General features: G+C 38.6%; 1 protein-coding gene across 6 annotated transcripts in view; it reads left to right on the top strand.

The window, feature by feature from the left end:
* Positions 1-18,321, top strand: part of PLCD3 (phospholipase C delta 3) — a 117,689-nt gene that overhangs the window by 49,386 nt on the left and 49,982 nt on the right. For all 6 annotated transcript variants that reach the window (XR_009154791.1, XR_009154790.1, XM_058179657.1 and 3 more), the window contains 5 exons: positions 6,557-6,785; positions 7,598-7,727; positions 8,689-8,914; positions 16,020-16,221; positions 17,374-17,518. Coding sequence is in view for 4 of the 6 variants with exons in the window: in XM_058179657.1 (XP_058035640.1) it covers positions 6,557-6,785; positions 7,598-7,727; positions 8,689-8,914; positions 16,020-16,221; positions 17,374-17,518 (932 nt within the window). In the remaining 2 variants the exon portion in view is untranslated. The remainder of the gene's footprint in view (positions 1-6,556; positions 6,786-7,597; positions 7,728-8,688; positions 8,915-16,019; positions 16,222-17,373; positions 17,519-18,321) is intronic.

Genomic DNA, 18,321 nt, shown 5'->3' with positions numbered 1-18,321 from the left:
TGAAATGTTTATTCAAATATGAAAAAATGGAGCTTGAAAGCAGAGCAAAATTACTTTTACATTCTTTTGCAAAAGATTAATTATTTTCGTAAATATAGAATATCCCATAGACTTTGTTATACAGAGTAAAACATTTCAAAAATCCTATCACATTTTAGTTAACCAGATCCTACATAAAACAATAACAGCAACCATCTCAACTTCAATTACTTTCACATGGGTTATATTTCTCACCATTTCCTCCTTTTATTGTTATAGTTTTTAGATGTTTTATACAACAGTTGTGAGTTTGGTAAATCATTTTGTATGAAGAAAATGAAAACAAGCAATCAGTTATACCGGATTCAAAGAAAAGGTTTAACTGCAAGAAAATTTGAATTTTTTTTTAATTTACATTTATATCCCGTCCTTCTCCGAAGACTCAGGGCGGCTTACATTGTGTAAGGCAATAGTCTCATCCTATTTGTATATTTATATACAAAGTCAATTTATTGCCCCCCCAACAATCTGGGTCCTCATTTTACCTACCTTATAAAGGATGGAAGGCTGAGTCAACCTTGGGCCTGGTGGGACTCGAGCCTGCAGTAATTGCAAGCAGCTGTGTTTAATAACAGGCTGTCTTACAGCCTGAGCCACCCACCCATGTCACTGTTGTTCTTTTTCTAAAGACAGATTGTCAGTTCACAGTTAAATAATATATCTATTGTTTTCCTAATACTTATAACTATATTATTCATTAAATAATGAAGCCTTTTACTTCTGATTTTCTTCTCAAGAAAAGAGTTGTAGCGATGGACAAATTTTGCATCAATTTAATTTTTAACTGCCACACTGTTAATTGGGTAGTAATTAAATAAGGTTACAGGTGATATTGAACTGTATCAAAAATTCAGAATTTATGTAATAATCTATAAGGAATTAAATGTTTGTTTTACTTCAGTGCAAAGTTTCTGCCATTCGAGACTTTAAATCTTTGATTAAGATATTCACATCCTACCTATGTACTCTGAAATGGACCACTATTTTTCCATGTGTGGTCAGAGTTATTTTATTAACGGCTCCATTATATAATGGATATGATGTTGTTGCATTCCTGTCCTATTTTAGTTCTTTGTTTCTGACTTGCCTTTTTACCTATACTGAAAACAATTAAAATATTCCTAAAAAAAAAAAAAAAGAGGAGAGAGAAGGAGGACAGGAATAGACAAAGAATTGTGACTGAAGACTTCCTGATTCATGGCTTAGTCTTAATTTGTAAAAGTAGATCTTCCCATTCACAAACAAGAAATTCTTGTACTCTCCTGACTCCTGTATGAGTTACTCATGGTTGATTCCTCTGAGAACAGGGTGTGAAGTAGGAAGGCATGGGTTTATTTGTTTTCTTTTCTTATTTTTTTTTTAACTTGATAGGGGTAACACTGCCTTGCCGGAATGCATTTTGAAAGGTAACTACTTTATTAGGACAGGGTAAGGCAAGGAAAAATTGCATGAAGATTAAATATGTTGAATTGTGGCTTGACTGCTAAATATAAGAGCTTGGTGTAGGTTTTTTTTTTTTTAAAAATATAGACTTGCTTGGGCATGTGACACTGAAATTGTCTGTGATGACTGTCAATCAGGTGCTCTTGCTATCCGTCTCTGTCAGGGGGTAACTCACTAGGCCAGGAATACAGTCTTCTCCTGAGAAGCAACTGTCCAGGAGGCAAGTGGATGGTCTCACAATCTCTTCTTTGTGAGAAAGACAACAGCCAGTCAGAATTTACCATCTGGCTGCTAATCTCTGCTGCAATGCCGTTCCCGATCTTTCAGAGATGTCAGCCATAGATCCTCACTAGGAAACAAAACTACTGGGATTCTGAAAAAAATTTAATTGCTCGTAGGGTAACATAATAAAATCATGAAAAGTCATAAAGTAATTTTCCAGATGAATTTATTTCTGATATAATTAAGGGGAAATTAGTTTCAAATCTTTCTTCCTCTCCTGAACTAAACCATGTTTTCTATAATAGTGCAATTTTTTCTAATAACAATTTTCTTCTTTCTTTCATGTTCATAATATCTATTAGACATCCCTTACATTAAATTACATTAATTGCCTTACATTAATTATTCTCCTATTGTTTCCCACCATTTTCAATGTACTGATTTTCTTTCCAAAGAAAATGTGATCTGGAATACAGGTTGAAAGACTGCATAATGTTTTTGATGTGTAATACTAAGAACGTTCTTTCTGAAATCATCACTCAGAGTCATATTGCACCCACAACTACTAATCAGAAGCAACTAATTGTATCTTTTCTTTTTTTAAAGTTGCTATGTCAGACATGGAGATTCAAATTCCCCAAACTAGGATTCTCAGAAATAATAACTACCGTATATACTCGAGTATAAGCCGAGTTTTTCAGCACGTTTTTTGTGCTGAAAAACGTCCCCTCGGCTTATACTCGAGTATATACGGCTTATACTCGAGTTTTTTTTTTTCTTCTTTTTTTCACATTATACCGGATGGTGCAAACTTGGCGGGCTTTTGCATTAGCGGGAAGCCCTGCGGTGCAGTGAGAGGCGGGGGAGCCGCCAGCCTCCTCGGCTGAGGGAGGGAGGCTTTCCCTGACCGGTAGCTGCCTCATTTCCCTCCCTCGGCTTATACTCGAGTCCCCAGTTTACCCCAGTTTTTTTGGGTAAAATTGGGGACCTCGGCTTATACTCGGATCGGCTTATATTCGAGTATATACGGTAATTCACATACTTGGTGAGGTAAAAATGAAGGTATTTCATAGATAGTGGAAAATGTTGAAGGGCAAATTGGCCAATATGTCTAAGATTGGTTTCACTTGAACTGAAATGCTGGAACATGTAATTAATCAATTAATTATAAATTAATGAATATGCTGCCCATCTTGTGGCTCAAAGTGAGCAGCTTACAATATAATAAAACACAGATATAAAAACAATTATAAAAACAATCTAAAATTACAAACGATTAAAACAAGTTAAAAAAAAACCCCACTGGTTTGCAATGGAGAGGTGGTGGTGCTTTCTCTGTTATTGCACCAATCATCTCCAGCCAACAGCTTCTTCAGGGCCCCATGCTCCAATGGGCACAACCAAGTTTTAATGTTTTTCCTGAAGATCAAGAGGGAGGGAGAGGATCTCACCTCCAATAGAAAGATGTTCCTAGGAGTGGGGGCTGTGGCAGAAAAGGCTCTTCTCGTGGACCCCACCAGCCACAGTTACTTGACTGATGGGGTCTGTAATAGGTCCATTCTGCCAGTATGAGTGGGGTGGGCAAACCCATTGGGGAATTATGTCTCCTACAATGCAAAGGATTATAAAGCAGCGGTCCCTAATCTTTCTAGCTCCATAGAGAGGCAGTGGCAATGGAGAGGAGATGATTTCGCAGACGCATCCTAGTTCCCATACATGCAAAAATGAAGCTTTCTGCGCTTTCCTGTTGCTTGTGCGCTCAGTTGCCAATGGGGTGCGGACTGGTACGGGTCCATGGCCCAGGGACCCATGTTATATAGCAATGATATACTGCAGATTGTTTATTTAAATTCATATGCCATCCAACCCAAATGATTCTAGGTGAAGATAATAAGTTAAAAGTATAAACTCAACAACAACATAAATCAAAATTCTAAAAGCAGCAGTTGCAATAAGTCAACAGGAGTAAGATTCCCCCAAGATAGACACTGATAAGATTTGGCTAGAATTGAAAAGTGGTGAAAAATATTCTAAAAACTGTGAGAGAGGGAGTTTTAATTAACTTCTTGGGGAAAGGAGTTCTAAAATAAGACATCCACGCAGAGAATTCCTGTTGTCTCATATATACCCTCCTCACTTCATAGGTCTTTCCACCATGTTATGAGTGAATTAATTCTAGCTGTATAGGACTTGTACCTCATTACCAGCTCTTGAATTGTGGCTGGAAGCCTATTAGTAATCTGAAACAATGGAGAAGTAGTGGGATTGTGTTAACTCTATTCACCATTTTCGTTATTGGTTTCGAAGATGGCAGGATTTTTTCTTCTCACTTTTTTTCCTTTTATGTTGGGCTGTGACTTTCATTATATTTTTACTTAATTTTTCAAGACTTCTTATTAATTTTTCTTCTCAGAATAAGACTATGTCACAAGACAAATCCATTTGGCTTGGAGGGGAGGGAGGGAGGATCTGCAGCAGAGGTGGGTTTCAGCAGGTTCTGACCAGTTTTGGAGAACTGGTAGCGGAAATTTTGAGAAGTTTGGAGAACCAGTAGTAAACATTCTGACTGGCCCCGCTCCCATCTATTCTCTGCCTCCTGAGTCCCAACTGATTGGGAGGAAATGGGGATTTTGCAGTATCCTCCCCCTGGAGTGCGGTGGGAATGAGATTTTACAGTATCCTTCCCCTGCCATGCTCACCATGCCATGCCCACAAAGCCACACCCACAGAACCGGTAGTAAAAAAATTTGAAACCCACCACTGATCTGCAGGCATTAAGAATGTAGGTGTACCTGCTTCCACAGGTAGTGTGCATTTTTAAACCATAAAAGGAATAATTTCAATCACTGTCTTCAAGTGAAAAGAGGGTTGAAAAATTTGGAATTTCAGATTCCATTTCTTGTTTCATTTTTTCCCAACACTTCTTGCCTTCTACTTTCCAAACTATAAGAACTTCTAAACCAACATTAGGAAGCCAGTGTAAATGGGCCTCTTGTGGATATCTGGCAGAAGAGAAACTTACAGTCTGTGATGAACTCTAGGGCAGTCTTTGTTAAAGTGTGCTCTGAGGACCCCTGGGGATCCCCCAGGGCCCTCTCAGAGTTCCTGTAAAATCATAATTATTTGCCAGCTGTTTGCAAGAAGATACTTGCAAAAATTTAAAACAACACCATTCTTTTTTTATTGGTTAAAATATATTTTTTCCATGAAAAGTATATTTATGTTAATATCTTATGGACTTAATATTGTTATTTTTATATGAATGAATAAACATTCTATGAATGTGTCAATTTTAATTTTTAATATAGTAAAAGTGGATCGAAACAGGTAGAACAAACTTACAATAGTTTGTTTAATGACTGTTCAAAGTTACAGTGGCACTGAAAAAAGTGACTTATAGCTGTTTCTCACATGACCGTTGCAGCATCCCCATGGTCATGTGATCAAATTTCAGCTGATTCATATTTACGATAGTTGCAATGTCATGTGATCACCTTTTGTGTCCTTCTGACAAAGTCCATGGGGATGGACTTAAAAACCATGTTACTAATTTAACAATTGCAGCGATTCACTTAACAACTGTGACGGGTACTTACGGGACCGCCTGCTGTTACCTTTTGCCTCCCACCGACCCGTATGCTCACACAGAGAGGGTCTTCTCAGGGTGCCATCCGCCAAACAATGTCGGCTGGCGGCCCCCAGGGGCAGGGCCTTCTCTGTTGGAGCTCCTACGCTCTGGAACGAACTTCCCCCTGGCCTACGCCAAGTGCCTGATCTTCGGACCTTTCGCCGTGAGCTAAAAACATACTTATTTATTCAAGCGGGACTGGCTTAATAGTTTTATTAATTTTAATTGGGGTTTTATTGTGTTAGGGTTTTTAAATTTTTAAATTTTTTAAATTTTAAAATTTTTAATGTCGGCCTTTTCTAATATGCTCTGTTTTAAATTTTTTGTTTTAATTGTATATATTCTGAGTTTCTATCTTTTTGGCTGTACACCGCCCTGAGTCCTTCGGGAGAAGGGCGGTATAAAAATCTAATAAATAAATAAATAAATAAAAAAAAAAAAGAAAAGTAGTAAAAAGTCACTTAATAAATGTCTCACTTAGCAGCAGAAATTGTGGGTTCAGTTGTGGTCATAAGTCGAGGAATACCTGAATAAATCATATAAACAAAAGCTCTGCTAAAGCTCCTAAGTTGGAGCTCTTTTTCCAGAGGTATTTAAAATTGCCATTTAAGATGGTAAATGAGAAATGTTTGAACAAATTAAAGTGCTAAATAAAACACATCCTGGTCTTAGATATGCCTCCTCTTCTAGGAGTGCTAGATTATTATTCCCATCCTGCCCTCCAGGCATCATAAAACCTTTATTCCGGACAATTTTTTTCTTATGAGTTTTTGATAGACTCTTGGATGGGAAATAAAGAAAGCTATCTTTTATCAGAGCCAAACACTGATCCCTCTACTTTGGCCCCACCTTCTGTCTGCTGCTCTGGAATGATGGGAGTTAGAATTCAGTATGGTTGAAAGACATCAGATCAGGAAGGGTTAATTGGCAGTAATGGCATCCATTCTCCAGGGTCTCAGAGACTGGTTTCTCCAGCCCTATGGTGAAATATTATGAATTGAATCTTGAGTCTTTTGCCTGCTCGTTCTATGCTCTAGTATTTGCTTATTTATCAAAGGTATATACAGTTTATCCCATGGTGTGAGGCAACTATAGTCTTTCCCTGCTTTCTTATGGTAAATGAAAACATTTTCACTGAAAGTGGTAGGTATTCGGTGAGTTGAGACACCTAGAAATATTTTTAATTGTTATCTCTCTCAATGAATTTGATGCCTTGTCTTTCAGTCTCCATCCTCCATGTTGAAAGTGTACGTGAAGGTTACCAATCTGAGGGGCTTCGGAAATTTGGTGGTTCTTTTGCAGAAGAGCAGTGCTTCACTATAGTCTTCAGGGGGAAACGGAAAAACCTGGATCTGGCTGCTCGGACTGGGATTGAAGCCCAGCAGTGGGTGAGGGGACTCACAAAACTGATGGTCAGATGTGAAGCCATGAGCCAGCGAGAAAAGCTTGAGCAATATCCTTTCTTTCTATATTGGCAAAGACTTAGAAGTGTGGTAGATATTATTCCTCCTTAAAGCTGAGGCATAGAGAAAAGAAGTTTTTGTTGAATCAATACAAAACCCTCCTTTCTCTTTTTAAAATCTATGCCTCGGCTTGTGTTAAATACTAGACATCTGAGTTTTAAAAATACATACGATACCATATTCAAAATGGGATTTGGACCCACATTTGGTTTCATGGATTGCTGGGCACGGGTGATGCACAAAAGAAGCAAATAGAATTAGGAAGCATCTTATCCCTATTATCTTGTAGCATCTTCCATGACAGGGGAATGCTGTATGTAGGGCAATGGCCACAGAGTAAAAAGCTGAATTATGCCTCAAAGGCCAAAATGCATCAGCAAAGGAATTCTATGGCAGTGATGTTGCTGGAGTGTAATCATTCTCTGTTTGAAAACCCTTACCTAACAAAGGATAATTTATTGGCTTTAGAAACAGCAATTTATTTTTTTCTGAAACAGGTTATATGGCCAGAATTTTTTCTTTTCTTACAACTTGAATTTGATAAAGACATTTTAATCATATGTCTAAGAATTACCATAGATAAAAATTGCTCATTCAAATGTTTGTGGATAGTTGATACCTTTGTACTCAGTCTTCTGCATTTAAAATATGCCCCAACACTCTTTCCCTTTTTCAAGAGTATTTATTAAGACTCATCTTCACAATTTTCTTGAATTAACTATGTAAGACAGAAGGAGAGTGAATTTAAATTTTAAGGCAGATGCTTCCCAGTTTTTTATATTATCCTTACATTAGGCCCTACCTGGATCCATAGCATCTTACATGAAGCCGACAAGAACAAAGACAATAAGATGAGTTTCAAAGAGATCAAAAACATGTTGCGAATAGTAAACATAGATATGAATGACATCTATGCCTATCAGCTTTTTAAGGTATTTGTGTCTTGTCTCTGTCTTGTCTTCTGGGTTCTGTTTCATGCCCTTTTCAGCAGTTGCTTTATATAAAAAAGATGCTTTGACACCTTTGTATGTTCCATAGTTTCTGTACTAATTAAAATATTGGACAAAGACTGAGATTTAAGTCCATTATCTACTGTGGAAATTCACTGGATGATTTTGAACTATTGTTTCATAGATCAATCTACCTCACAATGTTATTTGGGCTTCAGGTTTGGAGGAATGTATATAATATGTCTTTCCCACCCAAAACATGGTACTGTTTTGCTCAGTCCTAGAACATAATGAATACTATTTTGTTTCTACTCTTAGTTTCCCTTCCATTACACTTGCTGTTGTAGACCTTTCAGTCTTGCTAGGTTATTAACTCCAAAGCTCTGCACAAAAGTCTGTTTAAAAGTCTCGAGACAACTCATGTAGACAAGAGAGAGAAGTGTTGTCTCTTTATTTGGTGATTTTATGTTCTTCTTTAATGCAACTTTTGATAATAAATAATACAGAACATGGGTCCCAGGCCCTAATACTTACTGTATTTCATTCTGAACCAAGTAGTTTTTAATGCTCTTCGTAATTTTATGTATTTTTCTGTTGCTGCAATCTAAACAATGTATGTTATGCAGATGTGCTTTGTTTTCAATTACCTGTTCTAATTGCAACGTAAAGGGGGAAAAGCAGATAACTCTTAGTGTAGTGCAGTCTTTTCCAAATTGTTATGCTTTAGACATATTGGGACTGCAATTTTAAGGCATATCTAAAGCACGTCAGTTTGGGAAATCTTGGGAGTTCCTGGCAACTGTTTTAGCTTGGAAATTGGGGAATTATAGTACCAGTACACCTGAAAGTTGCCCTTTCCCATGTTAGAAATTCAGATGCTAATCAGGTGCTCTGATACAGTTTTCATTGCAATTCATTTATTCCTCTGTCTCTCTTTTACCAGGAGTGTGACAAATCAAACAATGACCGCTTGGAAGAATATGAGATTGAGGAGTTCTGTACACGACTAATGAAACGGCCTGAACTAGAGGACATCTTCCACCAATATTCAGGAGTGGACTGTGTGCTTTCTACTGAGGAACTGCAGGAATTTTTGCATGATCAGGGTGAAGAAACGAGCTTGCAACAAGCTCAGCATATCATTCAGACTTATGAGCTCAATGAGAAAGGTATGAATGTGTTACGTGTATCTCAAAAATATGATAGTAAATTTTCCTGCAAGCCAGTTACAATATTTTGTCCTCCAGGCACTATTGTTTGTTATGGCGGCATATTGAAAGAACATCCAGAAAGATTGGGCTACTTAGGTATCCCAGCTGATCAGGAACCTGATACAGGTTGCATGAAGGTCATTATTTTTGTGGAACAAGCCACAAAATTTTCTTTCTGCTCCCACTTCTGGAAAGGTAGTCAATCCAATACTGACAGGCTTGTAACAAATAAAGTATAGGGACTACTAGGATTGGGAGTACTGCAGAAAAAAATGATTTGCTTGGTTTTAGTAACTGAATTCCTTTGATTTTTTTAAATATTGTACTGTATAAAGTAACAAAGAGAGGAAATAGTGCAGGCCAAATACAGGAAATGATCTAGTAAAATACTTCTGGCAGAGATGGCTAAATTGACTGTTTTGATCAAAGAAAAGAATATAGGTACTTTTGTTTCTACATGGAAACTGCTTCTGGACTTTGTGCTTGAAGTGGAAAAAAATTAAACTTTGATTTTGGGTTTAAAATTCTAGACACCTTTGGAATAGAAAAGCAAAGAAGTCACCTTTGCCCAGCTCCTTAACTCGGTCCTAAAACTTCAAGGTCCCAGTTTGTGTAACATGTATGGTTTATAGGATGATTTACTTGCATAACTGCTTTTCTCTGGAACTTTGCTTGGTACAACAATAAATCAAGCAAGTTCAGTTTTGCTAGTAGTATACAGTCAGTGCCCATATGAACATACAGAAGAGATTGCAATACTTAGTAAGAAATGTAAGAGATAAGGAGTGTCTTCTTGTAAAAATATCAACTGAAACAATCTTTCAGATGGCACTAGATCTCATATTTAACCTCCATTGGCATCTTTTCTTCAGAAAGTGACTTTATTCCTTATTGGTATTTTGTTCTGTATTTTTCAAGTCAATCCCAAGCATATTAAAACTGGACAATTAGACCTGTAATCACTGTATTAAACAGGAATTTGTATACGTAGCCAAATTCTGTCTTCAATATAAGGAAAAGTGCAGGAGCCTGATTCATTCTTTCTGCATTTGCTCATTGCTACTGTTGTGGCCAAAATACTTTGCGGCCAGATCTTTTACAATCAGAACAACAACCATTTTTATGACATTTTAATTAGCTTTTAACTTTTGGTCCATTTTCAGCCCTGCCAAAAGTATATACGTAACTGCAGCCATGGGAGATACATTTTGGAACTAATTTCATCTTTTCCATGTCTAATTTTAATTGTGATTCAATGTCCAGGATTGCAATTATGGTAGGATACACAAAAATGAATGTTTGTATTATGGACAATACATTATTACAAGCACTTATTCTTTCCTTGGTTTCCTTCTTCTGTTTTGTTTTGGAATTCCTTTTTTACTTCGAACTCTGTATCATGACTTTGCTGAAGATACTTATTTCTACTTCTCTCTCCTAAAATTTTCTCCTGCTATTCTGTCTTCCATTCCTAGGTGCTTCTCTGATTTTTCCAATGGATAATTTATGGAAATATAAGTTCTTTGAGGACAAATTTTAATATCCTCCCAAGCCCTCCTGTCTTTGTTATATATTGACAATGGCACTTTCTGCTCCAGTTTTTTTGACCCTGCCTGAATCTTTCTCTGGGGCTCTGCCCTCTTTCCTTTGACCTTAACATTTCAGTCTAATACCAGAGAATGATGCTTTAGCTTTCAAAACACGGCAAAAGTAGTTCTTCATCTGTCTCTACAGCAGCCATAAATATCTTTGCTTAAGCTAATATTTCTCAACCTCAGAAACTTTGAGATATGTGGAGTTTAACTCCCAAAATTCTTAAAAATTCTAAGGTTGAGATACATTGGCCCTGACCAGGGGTGTCAAACTCGATTTCATTGAGGGCCACATCAGGATTGTGTTTGACCTTGGGGCCCCCAAGTGGGCATGGCCAGGGTGGGCATGGCCAGCTCGATGTCACTTGCCCACGGGCCTTAAGTTTGACACCCCTGGTCTAGACTATATGTGGACTGGCACCGGGCTTGGAAAACTACTTCATTTTCCCCTAGAACCAAGGCCCACCAATGGCTTGTGAATATATTTCAAAATTAGGGAACAACAGTATTTCAAATATATTCAACCGAGGTGTTTTTGATATCAATAACAAGAATATCACTAGGAACCTCAATCCAAAGTGTATCAAGACACCTAAGCATTTCTTCTGCTCAGAAATAGTCTTTTATCTTGTTAAACAAAGAAGTCTGTGAATGATTTTCCATCACAGCAGCTTAATTTAGAGCACAGGATAGGGTACTTTTAATAATGCCAGTACCAAATGCTTGGGAGACAGAAATTCTATTCTAAAATACCGGTAATTTATATCATTTAGAGATACATCTTTTATATCCAAACTTCCTGATTACAGAATATATCCTTGGTGCTCTCTGAGCTTGATGGTTTTCTTGCAGATATTTCATTACCAAATAAATATTATTTTCTCTCTATGTTTGTGCTAGCCTGAAACCCCAAGCCAATATAAAGCCACAGTTACAAATTTATAAACTTTTATTAATCTGTCATAACGCTTTCAGCAGAAGCTAGGGCCGAGACAGAGGTGGGTTATTGGAGAACAAGAAAGAGTTGAAAAGATAATGCAGAGTTTCAGCTATGTTGGAGTGCAAGGCTGCTTCGAAGAGGCTGAAGATAGAAAACTTAGGTCATGCAAGTACAGGCTGCATGTTAAGAGCCAAAGAAGTCCACAAAGCTCACTCCAACAATTTTCCATATTGACTAATAGGATACAGGGCTTATATAAACCCTATTCCTATTCCTATTCCTATTCCTATTCCTATTCCTATTCCTATTTATTTATTTATTTATTTATTTATTTATTTATTTATTTATTTATTTATTTTTAAACCTTTATTAACATTTAAAATCCTAAAATACAAGTTAAAATACATCTATAACAAAAATACATCTGTAATAATTATACAATTCAACGTCATTCTGACAGTACATAATTCTTAACTTTGTACATCTATTCCCAAATATTCCTATTTAATCAACACATTTGATAACACATATTTAAACACATTTTATATCTTATTTTATTCTATACATTCCTTATTTTTAATTTCTATCTATTGATACCAATTTTCCCAAGTTAAATAGTATTCCGAGTCTTCCTTATTATTTAATTCTAAAGTAAGTTTGTCCATTTCTGCACATTCGAAAAGTTTCCAGATTATTGCACAGTCTGTTGGTATAGTGGACATTTTCCAGGCTTCTGCGAGTACGATTCTTGCTGCTCTGGTTATGTGAATAATCAAATATTTAATCCTTTTAGGGTAATTTCCTTTAATAATCCCCAGAAGAAACAGTTCAGGTTTCAATTCTATATTACATTGTGATTTCTTTTAGCCATTTTTGCATTTTAATCCAAAAATTTTTGACTTCTGGGCAAAGCCACCATATATAGAAGTAGGTATCTTGTTTGCATTTCCAGCAATTAGGTTTTAGGTTAGGGTACATTTTTGAGAGTCTTGTTGAAGAACAACAGTGTTGTTTTCTAACAATATTGGAAAACATTCGAATATTTTCCTAATTAGATATTCCCTTCTCCTGTGGAATCATGCTGATATCTGCACTCTTTAACTGGTAATATGATTTAGAGATTGGTAGTCTTCCAAGGCTGAATGAGCAGTCACTTGTGTGGAATCTGATTCACAGGTCACAGGATGCTTACAGCCGCTTCCTCTACAAGCTAAGAATTTAGCAGACTCTCCACAGAATCTGAGGAATCCATAATACAGCATATTTTTCTGGTTGTTTGTGTTGACCTCTATGTATTGATATTAACTTAGTGTTCTTTTGAGAAAATGGTTTATTTGCCAATATTTTAACTCTTTAAATTACCCTGAAAATCTTCAGTCTCAACACTCATCTCTGATTTTTCTCTCTCCACAAGCTTCTCAATCTTATCTTCAAGGCTTCCATATCCTTCCTATTTATAACCCATTGTTGTCAACCTGTACCTGTCTTAGCCACTGGAGGACCTGTCTCAGCCTCTGAAAGTCTACTTCTTTCCTGCTCCTAATTTCTGTCTCTCAAATTGTCTCAATATTAACAGTTTTTCTTTTGTTCTATCTTCTAATCCACTTTTTTCCATGACTCCTAAGATACTGTTGTGACTACCTCTAGGTGCACATAACTAAAATAATTCCAGGTAAATTTTCCTAATTTACTGCTTTTCCATTCATTCCTCATTCTTTTTCATCTCATCTGTGTATATCAGTTAATAGACTGTGAACTTCTTCACAGTTATTTACAAAAAATAAACCTATTCTTTGTAAAGCTCCATTTACTGTATGTAGATGGCATCGTATAAATAACAATATAATATTGCCCTTGAGTCTTTGGAAAGTTATTATCTCCATGTAGCCACAAAAATAGATGTTTATTCCTCAGAAGATGCTCTATTATGGATGGTGGCTGCTGAACATACTGTGTTTCCCCGAAAATACGATCCACCCTGAAAAAAAGTCCTAGCCTGATTGTTGGGGTGGGTCTAATATAAGCCCTACCCCAAAAATAAACCCCAGTCAAGGAGTTGGCGTGGCCAACACAGGAAGCAGCCCTTCCCTTCCCTGGTTACCTCATGGAAGTTCGACATCTTAAATGTGGCCCATGGATTCGCTGAGCCAGCAAGGGCCAGGCAACTCAGCTCAGATCTCTGGGGCACTCCCCCCCCCAGCCACCAGCCTGCCAGGGCCCCATTTGCCAGCAGTTGTGCTGCCCTGCACGAGCTCCATGGCTGCCCTGCAGCAGGATGGAGGAGAGAGGGGGAGATTACCCCTTCCTCCTTTGCACCTCAAAACCCCGTCTTCCGTGGCCACCAAGCCCCCTGCTTGCACCCCTCTCACTGGAGCAAGACATGCAGTTCAATAATGGTATTACCCATAGAGGCCTCCATAGCTTTGGAGCAAACCTCCTTCCCTGTGTGGGAAAATTCCCCTCCCCTTTTCCTACCCATCATTCTTTACTTGGTATCGCAGGACAGATCCCGAAAATGCTCCATCCAAAAGCTTCAGCCTTGCAATCCTGGGATGTGTGTTTGTGTTGCGATCCCAAAGAAAGGACTGTGTGTGTGTGTGTGTGTGTGTGTGTGTGTGTGAGAGAGAGAGAGAGAGAGAGGGGGGGGGGGAGGGAGGGAGGGAAGGAGGGAGAAAGAGATCTGATCCAACCTGCCTTTTACAAACTTTTGGCTGCACGCAAGGAAAGCAGAAGCAGCAGAAACCCTGGTTTGTTTCTCTCCCCCAAACTCCACCAGAATGAGTCTTTGTGAGGCTATGCCGTTCATGCGTGCAAGGCCACAATAAGCCTTGCAGGATCCTGCTCCAAGAGGCTCCACGAGTATGTCAGACCTTCAAGCCACACTTGAAAGTGTTTTCTTCTCTGCCATTTCTCTTTCTCTCTCTCTCTCTCACACACACACAGACATTTGATGATAAAGGGCAGAGGGCAACTGGTTAAGTGGACTGAGCCTTCCCATCCAGAAGCAGCGTGCAGCCTCTCTCAGTAATGGGTTTTGCAGTGCAAAGGAGGAAAGAGTGATCTCCCCTCTTTCCTCTGTCCCACTGCAGAGCTGCCACGGAGATCTTTCGGGGCAGAATGACCACTGGCGAAGGGGGCCCTGGCAGCCCGGGAGAAGGGGTGGTGTTCCGGAGATCTTTGCTGAGTTGCCCCATTCCAGGCAGGAGCAGCCCAGCTGGGTGGCTGAAAGCAGTGCAGCCAGGAGAGTGATGAGTCCCCATGAGGCCAGCAGCAACAGGCACAACAGGCACAGCAGCTGGGGAGAGGCGGGTGGGGGAAAGCTGATTCTGATGTGGAGGGCCTTCTGTTTCACTGTAGCAGCAGCCTGAGCAACACCCAAACTCCAGGTCTGGCAGAGCGCAAACCATGGTTACTGCCTGCTCCAGAGCCACAAGGTTAGCTGCGGAAGAGAGGGGCCTCGGCTGCGAGGTTGCCTGGTGCCACAAGCAGGGCTGGGGCTGGCAAAAGTGTGCTGGAAACATCTCCAGGTGCCCGGAGAGAAAGAATGAGAGGCAACTCCTGGCCCTTGCTGGCTCAGCTGATCTGTGGGCCGCAATTAAGGGGCGCTCACCAACTCCTGCACTTAAAAAAAAACAAACCTCCCCGAGAATAAGCCCAAGTGCTTATTTTCAAGGCTAAAAGAAAATAAGACCCAGCCCAGTCTTATTTTCTGGGAAAGATGATAGATATTACAGTATCTTCTTCCTTCATCTCCAGAACAAGATCCATCAGATGATGCTGCCTTTCCTTTTTTTAAAAAGTGGATTCTTTGATGGTTTAATCACAGTATTAAAACATAGTAAAGATAAAGGTAAAGGTTCCCCTCGCACATACGTGCTAGTCGTTGCCGACTCTAGGGGGCGGTGCTCATCTCCGTTTCAAAGCCAAAGAGCCAGCGCTGTCCAAAGACATCTCTGTGGTCATGTGGGCAGCATGACTCAACGCCAAAGGCGCACAGAACGCTCTTACCTTCCCACCAAAGGTGGTCCCTATTTTTTCTACTTGCATTTTTATGTGCTTTCGAAACTGCTGGGTTGGCAGAAGCTGGGACAAGTAAGTTACACAGCAGCACTAGGGATTCGAACCGCCGAGCTGCCGACCTTTTGATTGACAAGCTCAATGTCCTAGTCCCTGAGCCATCGTGTACCTTATCATAAAACCAATCCAATTGTTTAAAAGATTAAACTAAAAACAAAACAACAACAGTAAAAGAGCCATTGAGAACGGAAACAAGTTAGAAGCGCACATTCGTTCACAAGAATTTATCATGATTTTTTGGTCCTTCATTTTTCCTTATCCTTCAAAAAGTGGACCAAGGAAGAAAAAAAAGAGAGATGACACCACATTATGTATTTTGTTTGTTGCAGGGAGAGGGTAAAAATGAGATTCAGGTATTTGGAATTTATACAACAATACCTTATGAAATGTATCTGGTCAACCTGTTTCATGGATTGTAGTCAAACCTGCTTCACCAACTGTCTCTGTTCCACAGCCAGACAACACAATCTCATGATGCTGGATGGTTTCACAATGTACTTACTATCTTCAGCGGGAAACATCCTCAACCAGGTCCATGCTGAGATCTTTCAGGATATGAGCCAGCCTTTATGCCATTACTTCATCTCTTCCTCCCATAATACCTACCTAACAGACAATCAGATTGGAGGGGCCAGTAGCACTGAAGCATATGTTCGGTAAGAAGTTTTCATGACCCAGCTGTGAATAGCTATACCCAGTGTGGGTCAAATTGAAGAACCTGATAGAAAGGGAGGTAGCAGAGTAGGTATTGCTCTCAGAAATCCACAAAGGTCTAATTGAAAACAAGTCAGAATGTCAGATATTTGGGGGCAGAGCTGGGGATAAAGATCCTATCATATCCTGAGAATTGGTAACCCACCTGTTGTGAGTTTTTATCTATGATTCATGGAAACTGAAAGGGAACTGGGTGAGTAACGGATTAGGAGAGGATAACCAATTAATGGGAATGGGTATAGGTTGAACAGAACAAGATGAACAAGGCTAAGGCAAGATGACAGAAAGGAACAATTAGACTGGTACCTAGGGAGGGATTGCCCTTTCCATCTGTTTATTCACTTTTCTAGGATCAGGTAGTTCCATTAATTAGGTAGCATGTAAACTTATTATTCATATTCATGTGATAATAATTATCCCCAACTGTCCTTAAATGAATGGTTTAGGGGCCATTTTAAACAGGATGTAGTGAAGAGCAGATATACTCAGCAAATATTATTTGCAGTCCTTGTGAATTGAAGGAAGTAAGCAAGAACTCTCTGGGAGTTCCGGTATTAGATCCAAGCATTTGACTCTTTGTGATAGCCAGAGATGGGCCGTTCAACAGGAGAATCAGATTACATATTAGTAGCTATAGAAAGTCCAATGGCTCACATAATGTATAACACAAAAATTAAACCATTTCTTTTACATCACCTGCCCGGTCTGACTACATTTCCTGAGCTTGATCTTCATTTGTCTGATCTGGAATATAATCTTTGTTTTATGAATATTACAAAAAATGATTACACTACAACTTCTATATTAATTGGTTTGATTATGCTACCCGGCATAGCCTTTGCCTTTCCTAGACTGTCTATTGATATAATTGTAGATGTGGGTGTCTCCTGAATTTTAATAGCGCATATAGTTTCACATATTCTAGATTTGCTTCAGAAGCTTTAGAGAAGCATCTTCATTACATACAAAACTGAACATCTTGAGTGCCAGAATGAAAGCAATAAATTCTACTATCTTTTACCTCTATCCATTCCCAGTTGCATTTCTGAAATGCAAAATCTATTTCTTTATCTTTTCCCTCCCTCCATTGGCAGGGCATTAATGAAGGGATGCCGTTGTGTGGAGCTGGACTGCTGGGAAGGTTCTAATGGAGAGCCCGTTATCTACCATGGCCATACTCTTACCTCCAAGATCCTCTTCCGGGATGTAATTGAAAGCATCCGGGACCATGCCTTCAAGGTAGACTAAACTAATAGACAAAAGTTTTATACTTGAGATCTTCTTTTTTACTAGAATCTTAATGTCAGGCGCAAAAACCCAGAACTGCTCATAAATAGCCCCAAGTAGATAACTTATTGTTGATCACTATATTACAGGAATCTTAACAGACTGTCTGACTTTCCTTGGGAAGTGGCAGATATGGACCTAGAATTTGATCTCAGGAGTTTCTTTCCTAGTCAATCCTAAGATAGAATGTCTCTTTATTATCAGTAGAGGAGCCCCCTCTCTTTTAGCCAGTGATCCCACCACATTTAATGATATCATTCATATGCAGCATTATTGATTAAAGCAATAGTTGAAGTAAAAAAATTCTTGATTTATATATGATATCGTCTAGAAGTTTCATTAGAAGAAGCATTACTTGTTCTGTGAAACAAGAAAAGTTTTCAGTAGAGGCTTCCCAACCCTTCTTATCAAGTAGCATTGTATTACTCATATATTGGCAATGCAATATTCACAATACTCCCTGTATTGTTCAGTGCCCCAGAATTAAATTTTAAAAGATATTAAAAGATTTATTGAAAGCTTATGAGATCTTTGGGATGCCAAAATCTTAAAAGATCTAAGGCATTTTTAAAAAATGTTGAAAATTTGCAAGCACTTTAACGTATCTAACAGAAATAGCCTCTAGTTTCTTTTCATTCTCATTTCCTAATAAATTGTCAGGATGTTTTGAAAATAAAACTTTACTTTAGAACCATCCAGAATAGAAACAGTACTTCTAAGATGGTGCTTTGTCACTTGCTAGCTTAATAAATTAT

The sequence above is a fragment of the Ahaetulla prasina genome, chromosome 4 (genome assembly GCF_028640845.1).
Source record: "Ahaetulla prasina isolate Xishuangbanna chromosome 4, ASM2864084v1, whole genome shotgun sequence".
Classification (NCBI taxonomy): Eukaryota; Metazoa; Chordata; class Lepidosauria; order Squamata; family Colubridae; genus Ahaetulla; species Ahaetulla prasina.
This window is presented reverse-complemented; position numbering and strand designations above follow the sequence as displayed.